Source organism: Boleophthalmus pectinirostris, unplaced genomic scaffold (assembly GCF_026225935.1).
Source record: "Boleophthalmus pectinirostris isolate CB_2022bp ecotype Guang Dong unplaced genomic scaffold, ASM2622593v1 HiC_scaffold_23, whole genome shotgun sequence".
Lineage (NCBI taxonomy): Eukaryota > Metazoa > Chordata > Actinopteri > Gobiiformes > Gobiidae > Boleophthalmus > Boleophthalmus pectinirostris.
The window spans coordinates 29,801,027-29,816,436 of record NW_026571207.1 but is presented as its reverse complement, the minus strand read 5'-3'; the positions used below and the strand labels follow the sequence as shown (position 1 = coordinate 29,816,436).

General features: G+C 36.7%; 1 protein-coding gene across 1 annotated transcript; it reads right to left on the bottom strand.

Moving 5' to 3' along the window:
* Positions 1-59: 59 nt before the first annotated feature.
* LOC110153785 (integral membrane protein 2A) lies at positions 60-15,114 on the bottom strand. Its single transcript, XM_020917707.2, is given in 7 exon segments — positions 60-1,831; positions 3,206-3,350; positions 3,705-3,725; positions 3,727-3,816; positions 4,607-4,786; positions 11,599-11,736; positions 14,904-15,114. Coding segments are annotated over 7 exon segments (741 nt in total). The 5' UTR covers positions 14,976-15,114; the 3' UTR covers positions 60-1,736.
* Between the last annotated feature and the right edge of the window lie 296 nt (positions 15,115-15,410).

Genomic DNA, 15,410 nt, shown 5'->3' with positions numbered 1-15,410 from the left:
GTATGTTATATATTACTAGCATGCTTCTTCTTAGGGCTACAGATTTAACACACTTCATGTTTGGGTTTAATGCAAATTTATTGCAGTTTTTTTTTCACAACGTACATTTTCAAATATTAAGGATTAAGCAAAATATTGAAAACAGTAAATCTATTTCCTACAACAAAAACATCACATTCAAATAAGAGATTTAAAAAGGAAAATCTTTGCCCTTATGCGCTCCAGTAGCTATTCGTCAAGTGCTCTTACAAATAAAGTTTTTACACATTGAACACAAACACTGGTCACCATCATTTACATGTAAAACAGCAGGACTTCAGAGGTGCTGCAAAACACTCTGGGAAATATGTACACCGTGACTGAGACTGGGTTGTGCTTGGACATCCGTAAGTGCACAGTGCCAAGACACACCCTTTCAGTGATAACAGACTAACAATGTAGAGATGTTCATAAGGGGAAGTAAGTGCTTCTGCAAATTTGGTGTCAAGTTCAGCAAACAAAATTAAGCAATGACTTTTAACGTCAACAAACTGTAGTCATTCAATCTAACATCAAACATCAATATGGCTCTAGTTAAAGATGCACTGTGTAACTTTTCTAATGCAGCGTCCAGCACCACTTGTCTCCATCAATAAGTCATTACTTTGCCTAGAACTTCCCACAGTATGGCATTATAATATCTCCAGGGAGACAAGCAGGTGATGGCACCAAGCTAAGTTATAGATCAGCTGTGTAAAGTGAAAAGCCCATTCACTGCAATGCATGTTTTGTTCTTGTCTTTTTTTTTCTAGCAATAAAAACATATGTAATTTAATCAACGCAAGATATTAAGTTATGAAATATTCCTGGCAAAGCAGTATCATCTCCATGGATACAAACAGGTGGTGGACCCTTAACTTGAAAGTTACACAGTGCAACTTTAAATTACAGAAAAAGATTTGGCTTTCCATGCTAAACTTACTAAAATAGACCAATATTTTAGGACTAGGCCAGCCATAGGAGATAAGAAAATAGATATTCTGAAAACCTGAATCAGAAGACGTGGTACTCTTTTTACTATTCCCAAACCTGGAAAAATGGAGCAGGTTGCATAGGGAAGGGCATCGGGTGTATAAAAAATTACTTTCTTGACCAGCATGACTTCACAGAGGACAGAATTGGAAGAAAACTACGACTTTTTCCATTACAAACTTGTATATGAACAACTCTACTGCCAACACTTCAAAGTACTAATAAAACACTGTATTATAACTTTGCCAAAAAGAGATCACTTACTCCCCCTTCAGGTTACATTGAGTTAGTGCAAGAACAGTAGGCTCACATTTAGGGAGATATTTAAGTATAAACAACTTCTCAGGATGTACAATCTCGTCTACAGCGTGAATAAGAAGAATAAGTAATACTATCAAAACAACAAGTTCATTGAGAAGCACTGAAATAAACTAAGCCAAATGTAAGGAAGCCTATAGTCACTTCTACTTATATGAGCTGGTGGTTGCATTGAAGACTATTTGAAATACTTGTAAGCGTAATGACCTATGACCTCTATAGTGGAAGCAGCGGATAAAGAGGAGATCGAAGTCTTAAAACACTGTAACAGAAATCACAACTTCACTCAGGCTAAAGCAGCAGAAATGTTTTGTACAAAAGTAGTTTCCATCTGAAAGTTGTATCCCTCTTTCACCTACATCACAAGTAAACCAGCTCGTACACGCTTTTCTATCTCATTTTTAACTTTAGCCCTTGCAGATCCTGGTCTCTGTCACATACGTGTTCTCAAAATGGCTGATGGTGAAGCATTCCTCGGCAGCGCGCTTCACGATGCCCCCACCTGCGACAAAATAAAACAAAAAATGTAAGTTAAAAGGTACTGCACATTGTGTAACTTTTCAGGTGGAGGGTCTGTCAAATGCTTTTATCCGTGGAGATGTTATTGCTTTGTCTGAAATGTTTCACAGTATGGTATTTTGTATCTTCATAAAGACCAAACAAGGCCAAGTTACAGGTCAGCTCTGTAGAGAGGCAACCCTACTCACAGTCAGAATGCTTGTTTTTCTTGAGCTATAAAACAATCTATAATTTAATAAATGTGAGACAGAGCTGGTTTATGTCATACTGTGGAATATCTGAAACAGAGTAATGGTATACGCACAGAAACAAGAAGGTGATGGACCCCTAACCGAGAAGTTACAGAGTGCATCTTTCATTTTAAAAGGATTCAGGTAGTTGAAAATGTTAAACAATGTGATAGAATAATACTTAAAAGGAGGGCCTGATATGAGAGGGATTTCATTTCATCTTCATTGTTTGTTTCAATTGTGCAGTGTTGTGATGGTACTTTAAATACACACACACAAATCCAATAACAACTGAAAAGGAGCAGAAAGAAGAAAACATCTTACAATATCTCTCTCTTTGTCGTCTATAAAAATCTAATATACAATGACACAGGATGGTTTGAAACTGTGCACTGTGCATCATTACTCCTCACTGGTACATCCACTAGATGGAGACAAAATGTAAACTTTAACATGTACTAAAAGTCTAATAGCGTAGCCTGATCACTATTTAGTGTTTAAGGATGTAATAGGCAGTAAATGTAATTTTATAAAAAGTTCCTTGCACATGACACAGTATGTTGGGCTTTCCTGAATAGTTTTAGGATTATCTTGACCTTTATAAGAATAGAACATAGTAACACTGTAACATTCAATTGAATAAAGTGTCATTATTTTTAGATGAAATTTACATTCTAGTGTCTCAAAAAAGTGTTTTTTAAAATCATGATGGAATCAAAATTTGTATTGATTTCTCTAGACTTTTCCTTAGTATAAGACTTTAAAATTGTGACAACACTACTCATTACATGTATCTAAAACTGCTCTAAGATGAACCACTCCTTATCAAGCCTCTCCAGATAGACAGTTCTGTTTTAAATGATCTCATAGCTGTATTCTCACACAGACCTAGAGTATACTCACACACTTCTATTTTAAATGATCTCATAGCTGTATTCTCACACAGACCTAGAGTATACTCACACATTTCTGTTTTAAATGATCTCATAGTAGTTATAGTTGTATTCTCACAGACCTTAGGGTACTCACATATGATCTCATAGCTGCATTCTCACGCAGACTGTATAAGGTATACTTACACAGTTCTGTTTTAAATGATCTCATATTAGTTGTAGTTGTATTCTCACCTTGTACAGTGTCACGGCGTTGCATTCTATAAGTCTCTTTCCCGTCACACAGGCGGCGGATGTAGGAGCCCAGAGGTTTGATGTCCTCGATGCGCTCGGTCACTACCAGGTCCTCCTGCACCAGGTAACTGCGGTACGACCCCGACTGTACAAACACATGTACGGCGTATACACACTTACACACACATAACCTGGGTTTGTCACGATAATTACTATATGCTCAATATTTATGTGTACAATTTATTTGCAAAAGGTGGGAAATTTTTGCCATTTCTACATAATACGAAAGTGATATTTAGCTATAGAGGTTAAAATAAATAATGTCCATTGCTAATTATTGGTCTATTTATTTGTGTCAGCTCAGGCCTTTTAAAGACACTGTCTATTTAAACACTGGTTTACTTGGATTACCCAGCTTTGTGTCAGTGGCAAAAAGTTTCAGTTATTTTCAATATGATTATTTATAGCAATATTTCTCTGTAGCAATATATCATCTCACCATGAGCTGAGAAAAGAGATCGAATGAGGTCTTGAGGAGGCAGCACAACAGAGGTGTTCAGGGGGATCACGAAACAGGTACGCAGGGTCAGGTCCAGGTACGCTGTCAGCTTCTGCTCCCACAAAATAAAACACAAATAATGCAGAAAATACACCTACTGTACTACTTCATTAAAAGTGCTTTTTGCTCCAAGAGGACCCAGAAGAACGGTCAACTGCTTGTCAGTAGCAAAACTAGTAAATTCTAAATTTAAACTGACTTTTAACCTACACTGACTTTTACTTACTTTATTTGGAAATGGGTTTGTGTTGCTAGGTTTTGTGTGGATTGTTTCATGGTGATTATACACTTTGTTATGAATTACTAATATTTTACAAAAATAATTTATTGTACACAGCCTAATATGTTTAAATAAATACTGATTGCATGATAAGTCATTGCCACCCTAAACTAATTATTATTCAGTGTTATAACATTATTCATCTGTGCAGTGAAATTATTATTGATCAGTGAAAAATGTCAGGAAGTATAAAGTCAACTCTTTCAACACTGTAATAATATACTGGGGGTGTGATGGTAAGCATAGGCACTGCTCTGTCTGAGGCTTTATTAGACTTTAATCTGTGCTTAATTAACACACAATATGACCATAAAGCACTGACTTAGCATGAACTACAACAGATGAGATGATTTGTGCTGTTAAATAAGTCTCTCACACATAATGTTACATTACAGTCTAAACAGGATCATGAATGCTTTTATTGATCACAGACTCCGGAAAATTTGTTGCTTAAATCTATTTTGTGTTTTTTTCTTGAGTGTTCAGTCAGTCTTTAATCTTTTTTGACAGTGTTTTCTAATGCGTGCATTGTGTCACCATGGTAAGTCATAAGCAGCCTCACCCTGTTGAAGTCGTGGAGGATGTACGCAGGGTCTCCTGGTCTGAAGCGTGGAGGAGGGACACTGATGACGGCCATATTATCTGAGATCTCCATCTTCTCCTCCACCTGCGGCAGGTAGTAGGGCTGTGCCTCTACTCCAGAAGATCCATCATTAAACTGCATTGAGCCGTGGTACAGTCGCTGTGGGCAACACACACAGGATTAAGTATTATATTACAGTGTGTTTTATTTGATTATCTTTATACCAGTTTGAATCTTAAAGGTGCACTGTCTAACATTTCTAGTGGGTCCACCACCTACTTGTCTCCAAGGAAATGTTATTGCTTTGTCTAGAATGTTCCACAATACAGATTATACCTGTCTATCAAGAGGGAGACAAGTAGGTTACAGCACTAAACTACATTACAGTTCAGATCTGTGGAGAGTCGCCCCTATTCACAGAAGGGATGATTGTATTTTTGAGCAACAGAAACACCCATAATGAATAAATGCTAGATGGATATGTTTAAAACTATTATTCTAGTTAGTTTGGTTACACTGAAATATTTTTAATGTTTATTTTTCTTAATGTTTGAGTGCATATTTCTGTTCTCTTGTTGTCATTGACCTTTGTGTTGCAACACTGGAATTTTAATAAATAAAAGGTTCTCATATTGTACCTTAATAACCAACTAAATACAGATTAAAATATAGATATAAGACAAGCATATAACTGACCAAAGTGTGCTTTTTTGTCATCAACAAAATACGGCAAAGTAGTTCTTAAAATATTTCTTTATTTATCACATGAATTTTCAACATTATACTTGTGCATTAAGACATACTAATAATAAGCATACTAATCTGAATGTGGTAAAACATGTCTAAAATAAAGGTTCATTTCCTATTGATATTTCTGACTTAAGCTGTATTTTTGCATAACATTAAATTTATGACAAGTCAGGGAAACTAAATATTTTCTCTAATGTAACAACAAAACAAAACAAAAACATTTTCTATATTATTGCTTATGCATTTTAGGCCATAGTAAAACCAATACTTTCATATATAGGTAGTCTAGTGATATGTATAGTCAAAAAAAAAAAAAAATTACTGGTATAAAAGTAGTTGAGTTTAGTCTAATGAAATGTGTAAGTGCAAAGCTGTAATTGCAGTGGGGACTAATGTTTCCAGAAACACAGTATAATCTGGAGCCAACTAAAACTGAAATAAACTAATCACTACACAACTCAACGACTTAAACTGAAGTATAGAAATAGAAATTCAAACAAGCTCTTGTGAAAGTTTGTTGGAAAAAAGAAGTGTCTGAGAATAGGCATTATAGTGTTGAACAGAGACCATTTTAGCTTCAGGTTAATCCACAGACACCTTAAAATAGCTGAGACCAGTGGCTTACTTCCTATACACACCACTATGTTTAGTGTGTCAGGAGAATAGGCGAGAGCATGTATTTCTTAAAGATGCACTGCACAACTTTTCTGGTGGAGGGTCTGCTACCTACTTGTCTCCATGGAGATGGTATTGCTTTCCCTGGAATATTCCATGGCATGACATTAAACATATCCATCTAGCATTTATTCATTAAGAGTATGCCTACTGATCAAAAATACATTCATTAGTTTTGTGAATAGGGGCGACTCTCCACAGATCTGAATTGTAATGTAGCGCAGTGCTATAACTTGCTTGTCTCTCTTGTGATAGACAGGTTTAATTTCTACTGTGGAACATTCTAGACAAAGCAATAACATTTCCATGGAGACTGTACTTTCTACTCCATTACATTTTTGAACAGGACTGAAATGTAACAGCATTTTTCATTACTGTTTGAGATCTGGAGATAAGGCTGAGAGTTTATTTTTAACATTTTCATAATTAGAGCAAACAAAATTATACAAATAAAAACAGTAACAAAAATATGACTGATGCAGTTGTTTCTGTTTAAGAAAATTCAACACAAATCTGTATCAAAACTACTACATTTGAAGCCTTTTTAGAACTCAAATATGAGTGTAATACTATCAAGTTTACTCTAATTTTTAAGTAGATTTTTTCATGTGATACTTTTACTTTTACTTGAGCATTTCTTTGCTCCGGTATCTGTACTTATACACTTTTACACAAACTCTATTTGTTCCAGGACTGGTACAATAGTGTGTATTTTGTACTGTGTGTCCATAACCTTTTACAAATGCTGGCAGCTACAGAGGCAGCCCACACATGGTTAGTAGAAGTTGCACTGCCCACAACTATTCTAGACTTTTCCATTAGAGAAAAATACAAAGAGTACTAATTTACTTGATAATGGTAAAATAAACAGTGTTTATGGAATAAACTGTTCCACAGTATGGCATTACTCTTAGTTATCTCTATGGAGACAGCAGGCAATATTATAGGGCCAAGATATGTCTGATCTATGGAGAGGCAAGCCCATTCACAGTAAGAATGCAAGTTTTTTAAGTCAATGAAAACAGGTTTGATTGAGTAGATGCAAGATGGATTCCTTTAATTCCATACTGGGATATTCCAGACAAAACAATAACATCTCCATGGAGACAAGCTGGTGGTGGACCCTCCATCAGAAAAGTTATGCAGTGCCCCTTTAAGCATGGTTGGGCCTTTAAATGGATGTAATAAGACTAAATCAGGCTGATTATGACCTAGAATGTCTAATAATGTTTGAACTTTTATTCATACAAAGCTGTTCTGTAGTGATTTAAAGTATAAATAACAGTTACATAACACAGTTGGATCTCTTGTGTAATGAGTTTACTGTGTTTTAAGAAAAATATGACACTATTTTCTGGTCTGTGTTATAATGTTGTTTCCTCATCACAAACAGACCTGGAGTTATGTTTTGTTTCATTCACACATTTAACACACAAAACCTGCATATTCAGTCCGAGTTCGTCTCTATGAAAACCCACCTTGTGATGTCATGTGGTAGTTCAGGAAGTGCTCCACTCTGTTTATAAACTCCACACACTTTCACTAGAATCATTTTGATAATTTCCTAGAATTTCCAATCTCTACTGAACGGAAAGTAAAAGGTACCCCTTAGCTTGAAAACTACCTCTTCATGACATCACAAGTTGGAATAGAGCATTTTGAGCTTTGGAGATGTAGACAGACTGATAATAAAGGGTTACTCAAACGTGTGAAACAAAACAACTCGGGTATATTTTGATGAGGTGACAACATTCTAACATGGCTTAAAGCTCACAAGAATCCATTTTGTGTAATACAGCACTCATAAAGACATGTTAACTATTCTGCGTGTAACATCACAAAACAACATTTTTGCTATGGTGCATTGTGTGAATTGTGTGGAGGGTTCATCAAATACTTTTCTCTGCGGAGATGTTATTGCTTTGTCTAAAATGTTTCACAGTATGGAATTAAACCTTTCTATCTTCATGGAGACCAAGACAGACCAAGTTACAGGTCAGATCAGTGGAGAGGCGACACCGCTCACAGTCAGAATATCTGTATTTCTGGTTATTTCTGAGCCACGTTTAATTGAATAAATGTAGGGATGTGTTGTGTCAAAAATGATATATATCTCTTGAACATAAATAATGAATCCATTTGTGAAGCCCGATGAGTTTTTGGAATATAGACCAAGGTTTATTCTTGTTACAGCAGATATGGACAGGGCCTAGGCCTGTTTCGGCCAAAGCCCAACAGCCTCTCACCCTGTCTCCCCCATGTCCCCTTCTGTCTCTTCCCATCTCCCTGCCCAGAGCATTTGAGCTCTGAGTATTTATACAGAAATACATGTTACATACATATCAAAGCAGAGTGACTTTGGTTTCAGAGGGTGGTACTAAATTAACATACAGTTGAGGACAACAAAAGGCTTCCTGAAGGCGGAGACAGTTGTGCCTGATGAACCTTTACACATGTTAATGACTGGTCTGGGTTTCAGGTAGAAATCACATTAATTTACACAAGACAGATTGAGAGAAATCTTTCCACAATCTAAATTTCTATCACAGATGTAACAATAACCGTAATATTGTGATATCGTATAGTCAAAGTTCTCACAATAATATCGTGGACCATCACAATATATCGAATTACAAGTCTCTTTGCTTAAATGAATAGTTACGGTGCACAATATCTAAAAAAAAGACAGAGGGAACTACATAGACCATGATCCTTTGCTCCATTTCAGTGTAGATGACAATAAAAAATAACAGTTCTAAGCACTTTCAAGTCTTTGTTAACTGTTTTTCCTCTTAAAATGCCTTGAAAAGACTGAATCCAAAGAACTGTTTTGTTAGCCTGCACAAAATATCTCAATAAACATCCTACCGTGAGGTTCATACCGTGACGATATCGTATCATGAGATTTGGATATCGTTACACCCCTATAGAACAGAGCTGTTTAATGTTATACTATGGAACATTCCAGGCAGAAATATGACATATCCATAGAAACAAGAAGGTGATGGACCACCAACCAAAAAGTTACACAGTGCACCTTTAATTGGATACTTGGTTGGCTGAAATTACCACATATTTTACTTTTACTTATTCCTTTTCCTTCAACAGTGAGACTGATTGTACAATAACTCAAGTCTGTTCGTCTTTACTCAGCACCGGCCCAAATAGACCACTGTGCACTTTTAGAGAAGGGGAAGCTACTGTCAGCAACATCCCCTCTCAGAGAATGTACCAGAAGTCACAAGGAAAACACCACTGAAACTGAAAATAAACACACATTTTTGGGCTTCTTGGTAACTTTAATTTCCACATATTATTCTAATTTAGTTATAATATTATTTGACATTATTGAAACAAACACATGCTTTCAGACTTATTTCTTTTCTTTTTGGATTAAGCCCCTTTAAAAGCCCCCTATGTGGAAATGAGGCTTACCACAAAATAACTAGAAAAATAGCAGAACAGTTGCGTAATTTGTAATATATATTTTGGCAATTTCTCTTTAACTTTTTTCTTTTGTATCTGAAGCAACCAATAATGTAACAATGGCTAATAATGTAATCATTTTGGCAAGTTTAAATGTAATAACAGGCCAATAACGTTATAACTACAGTGAGGCAGTAACATTAATAATGCTTTGACAATAATGACTAAACTATGGCCGCAGTTATTACATTAGTACTTGTCCTATAACACTTAAAACAATGCATCTGGTTTAATTCTGTGTCATTGCTATGCCAATATTAAAGGTGCATTGTGCAACTTTTCTGGTGGAGGGTCCATCATCTGCTTTTTTCTATGGATATGTCATTGCTCTGCCTTGAATGTTCCACAGTATGACATTAAACAAATCTACCATATTTTTCGGACTATAAGTCGCACTTTTTTTCATGGTTTGAGTGTTTCCTGTGACTTATACACCGGTGCGACTTATATATTAACATTTTCAGACTGACAGCCACGAGAGAGTGCTCTAGGTTTGTGTGTCAGTATCTAGTACTACTTTTACTCCTGTACCACTGTCACTTCGCAGTCTACTGCGCATGCCTTCTGTAGAAATAGCCACTGTCTTGCTGCGATTAGTGAAATATGCAGCTGAAAACAGTAATCGAGCAGCAGAAAGAAAGTTTGGAGTGAGTGAGAAACTTGTGAGGGACTGGCGGAAAGCAGGAAAGGGGAGCACAGCTTCACGGCAACCGGGCAGGTGCGCCATGTAACTTTCCTGGAAATTCAGAAAGGCCGGAATAATTCTAACTGGAACTGATGCTGGGTCTGATGGCAGCTACACAGAAGAGGAAGCGGCGCTCTGTTTAACTCATGGATCTATGGTTTATCTGCGGGGGTCACGCAGAAGTGACACCAAGGATGAAGAATTCAGTGGATTTGGTGATTTGGAATGAGGTCGAGAGTTTGATAAACTTATGTTCTGTTGTTTGCTATAATTATCTGAATAACTGTTCATATGTAACGTTAACATATTAACGCCTGTTCAGCCTGTTGTTCTCAATTCTGTTGTTATTACTATAACTTGCCTTTCAAGATGAAATGTCAGTTCCTGGTCTCTGATTATAAAAAACACATTTCCCCAAAAAGTGTGAATTGTAGTCCAGTGCAATTTATATATATTTTTTCTTCTTCATTGCACATTTTTTAGCTGGTGCGCCTTATACTCCGGAAAATACGGTACCTTACATGTATTCAATTTAATGGTTTTATGGCTCAGAAATACTGTCTGGTTTGGTCTCTATGAAGATAAAAAGGTTTAATACCATATTCTGAAACATTTACAACAAAGCAATACCATCTCCATGCAGAAACGCATTTAACGGAACCCGCACTAGAAAAGTTACCCAACGCACCTTTAACTTACATATTCCGTATTAATTATAACCAACTGATATGTAGACAGTTTCGAATTGCTAACCTAAAATGTTCTTCCAATTCTCGTTTTGAAGAAACATATGATTGAATGTGTTGTAGGCATATTATTGTAACAATTAATATTTATTTTACTTGCCCATTTTCTCTTTAACTAGTGATTTTTCATTGATGTTTTCATGCGCTGTGACCTTGAATTTTACACTTTTACACTTGTGCGATATCTGTTCAAGCCGATTTATACTCACTTAAATCTAAATGAAATAAGCAAGCCTTTTTCGCATTGATACTTTGCAGTGACATCATGCTGGGGGTGGTCTACATGTATATCTATTGACATAATGTTCAATTGCAGTGACACAATGCACACATTAAACTGCCAAAAGTCTGAAAACTCAAGTAGAAATACAAAATGGATTTAAACAGCACAATTTCAGGAGCTTGTGATCAATACGAGTGTTCATGGTCTGGTTTAGGTGTTTGATTTTCAGCAAAAAGGTGAGAGTGACTAAGAGTTTCTAGCAGAGCAGTGCTTTCAGTTAGCATCACACCCCCAGGGAAAGTTGATGACATCCGCTGCAAAGTATCAATAGCCTATAGATACATATTGAAAATGACTACCGGTAGCTGGGTAACCATAATCATAATACAGTAACCGTGGCACAGACCTTGGGGGTGAAATAGCGGTACAGACAGGCCCCTCCCACGATGAGGCCGCTCAGGATGAAGGCGATGCCCAGCAGAGTGAGCAGACAGCGGCCGGTGGAGCCCTCGCTGGGGGCGGGGGGACCAGCCAGCTCTGGGTCCTAAAACATACAGAAAATATGCTGAAAAATGCTGAAGAAAATACAGACGATAAACAAGAATACTGAATCCAAACCATGAAGCAGAATTATCCACAGAAAAGTTTTCTAAATATACAATACTGGTAAATATTTTTGAGCTGTATAAATGAATAGCAGAATGGAACACTTAAGTAATTGGTTGAATGAGTTAAAGGTATTTCTGATGGAAGATCTGCCACCTGCTTGACTCGATGGAGATGTTTGTTTGGTCTTATGTTGTCTTATGGAGATGTTATATTTTGTTTGGAATGTCCCAGTATGGCAGACATGTCAAACTCAGGCCCGGGGAACAAATTTGCCCCGCAATATAGTTGTATTTGGCCCACGAGATCATATCAAATATGTATTAGAGCTGGCCCGCCGGTTACAGATAGACTATAGAGAGATTATATAGAGACGTCACTTTTGCGTCTTTGGTTCAGACCGTCATCACATAAATGTAGCCTAAATCTAAAAAAAAAAAAAGTACATACAATGGCCAAGTTTAAATGTAAAAGCCTATAATGTAAAAACCTGCCAGTAATGTAATAACAGTGAGAAAATAACTTAATAACACCACAGCAGCTCAACAACAGCTCTTCATTTTTTGGGTTTGCCAAATTTATAAAGTTAATTTTGTCCACTTTTTCCTTTTGATAATTTCTTGTTTAGAACTACAGTGGAAATAATGTAGTCCACTTTAGACCTGGTTTAGTCCTAGATTAGACCCAGAATAGTCCTGTTAGACCTCGTTTAGATCTGGAGGTACATGATGTGAAAAGTTTGACAGCCACATACTTATTTCATGCTTTTATATTACTGCCATAGTTTTTACATTATTGGTCTGTTATTAAATTATGGGACTTATTACATTTAAACTTGGCCAAAATGTTTGGGCTATTAGTTGCTATAGTCCACCTCAGTGAACAGCTGGTTTAGTCCTAGGTTTATCCCTGGTTTAGTCCTGGTGTAGTCCTAGTTTTAATTCTAGTTTAGTTCTGGTTTTAGTTCTAGTTTAGTCCTAGTTTTAGTTCTGGTTTAGTCCTAAATTTAGCCCTGGTTTAGTCCTGGTTAAATTCTAATTTAGTCCTAGGTTTAGCCCTAGTTTAGTCCTGGTGTGGTCCTAGTTTTAATTCTAATTTAATCCTAGTATTATCCCTGGTGTAGCCCTGGTTTAGACCCAGTTTAGTCATAGATTTAGTTCTAGTTTAAGTCCTAGTTTAGTCCTGGTTTAGACCTGGTTTGGTCCTAGATTTAGTTCTAGATTAGTCCTAGTTTTATTCCTGGTTTAGACCTGGTTTAGATCTAGTTTAGTCCTAGATTTAGTCCTGGTGTAGTCCTAGATTTAGTTCTAGATTAGTCCTAGTTGTATTCCTGGTTTAGACCTGGTTTAGATCTAGTTTAGTCCTGGTTCAATTCCATCTATATACATACACATTTTATTTTACTCTTTAAAAAATTTTTAAAAAGATATATTTAAAACGATTGAGATGAACCCTTTTTCACATGTCCATTTGTTTGAGACCCATGTGATCTGTTTTGCATGCTTAAAAACACCATATTTCTTGCAGAAGTTTTTGCAGAAGCTCTAAAACGTTCTCGAACATAACACTTTAACACTTTCATATCACACATCAACATGGGAGGAAAAAAATCTCATCCAAAAATATCTGATCAGCAAAATGGTTTCCTCTTAGTGATAAAGGTCAAAACCACAGAACATTCTGTATTACATTAAATAATACTTGAGTCTCCCCTAATAATGTCAAACACTGTGACTGGTAACATTGGGTGCACAGTTTGTAATTTCTTAAATTTTATTGATTCACAAGGAAAATTATTTAGACTCTGTAGCTCACAGCATATTATAATAAAGAGAAATGGTATAATATATTCTAAATAAGTAGCAGAAATAGCAAAAGACTGATGTCAAATAAGGCATTATAATTATATGGCATTAGTCTCTTGCTGTTTCTATGACATTGTTTTAGTGAACTGTGACCTTTTCTTTCTGTTCTTTCTTGTTTTATTCAGTTACAAAATTAACTTTGGAATCCAACAAGATACAAATACCAAGCTTTGTGCAGAAAATACATCTAAATCCAATTCCAAATCCTTAAAAATCTGACCCGGGTTTACAGGGGAGCAAAAAGGCGCATTGCAACCTCATTTAAAATAGTTTGCCCCCCTCATTTTAGATGTTAAACGTTGCCTCAGCACTCCTTTGATACTCAGAAGCACCCTCAGTCAATTTGGTCTGCACAATGCAAATATTCACTAAAATTCAATAAAAAAAAAATATAAACGTGAAAAATGAATTTTGACAACTAAAATGACTAAAATACTCCACATACGATTTTCCTCAATAGTGGATCATATTTTTTAATAGGGTGACCAGATTTTCAAAATAAAAGCAAAAGAACTGGGACATACCTGGTTTGGGTTGGTTGGTAATAATAAAAATGTGAAATTATTGTGTAATTAAAGAAAACTGTTCTGCACTTGGCACTAATGTGAGTAAGTATAGTCACATTTTCTTTGTGTTTTGGTCGTTTTTAAGCAGCTTTTCTGTATTTCACCTAAACAAATCTCAATGTCTGCCTCTTTTTACTCTTGGCAGGATCGGATTGGTGAAAAATAGGGACACCAGAGACATTTCTTGAATAAAACTGGGACAAATCAGCTGGGACAGGGGACACAGGGCTCAAAACAGGGACAGTCCCGGGTAAATAGGTATGTCTAGTCACCCTACATATTAAACGTGTGTTCATAATGTCCATTGGGCTAATCAGATGACAAACTATATCTATTTTTCTTAAATTAAGACACATAATCAGATCTGAATCGTTCGCAGACGCGCAGTAGCTTAAGGTGTCGTATATCCTGCACGGGTCGCATCCTTGGATCCATGCGCACTAATCCAGATGGATGTTTGGCCTGAGTCTGACAGCTGTTAACATGGGCGGTCCTTTCCAGTGCTGTCTGCTGCATCAGGTGCAAAACGCAAAGATGCGCTCAAAACTCAAAACGCACCATTTACTTGCAGAAAAGCGCAAATACACACGTCCAAATGTAAAGGGATTTGTGCAAAGGATGCGCATGGATTTAGCGTCTGGAGAGGCCTGTTCCAGACTGCACCGTTAGCTTACCTTCATCGCGACTGGGATCTCCTTCCCCAGCCCCTTGTGCGCCAGGGCAGCGTTAAAAGCGATCTTCACCATGTCCGCAGACCCGTGTCACTGCTCGGTGTGTGTGGTTTTCACGCCGCGGTGAATGTTTTGGCGCTGAACCTGCAGTCTCCCGTTCACTCTGAGCAGCTCGCCTCTGTGACGCACTTTGCAACCTCGGCTTTATCTAGCGCTTCCGGTGTTACGGAGAGATTGGCATCCCTTTGTTTCTGCTGAATGTCGCGTCCGTTCCAAGTCTTTGCAAGAGTGACCACTTCAATAGTATCAGACAAGCTATGAGAAGATGCCGTCTATTTGTCTTATTCCACCCAGGCCTGTTTGCTTTTACGTAAATTTAATCTTCATAATATAAACGGTACGGCAACATTAAGGATTGAAGCAACCGTTCAGAACAATCAAAAGTACAGTTTAACATTTATCAAAATATGTTTCTTATGGTTAATAAACACTATATTTTCAGAACATTTT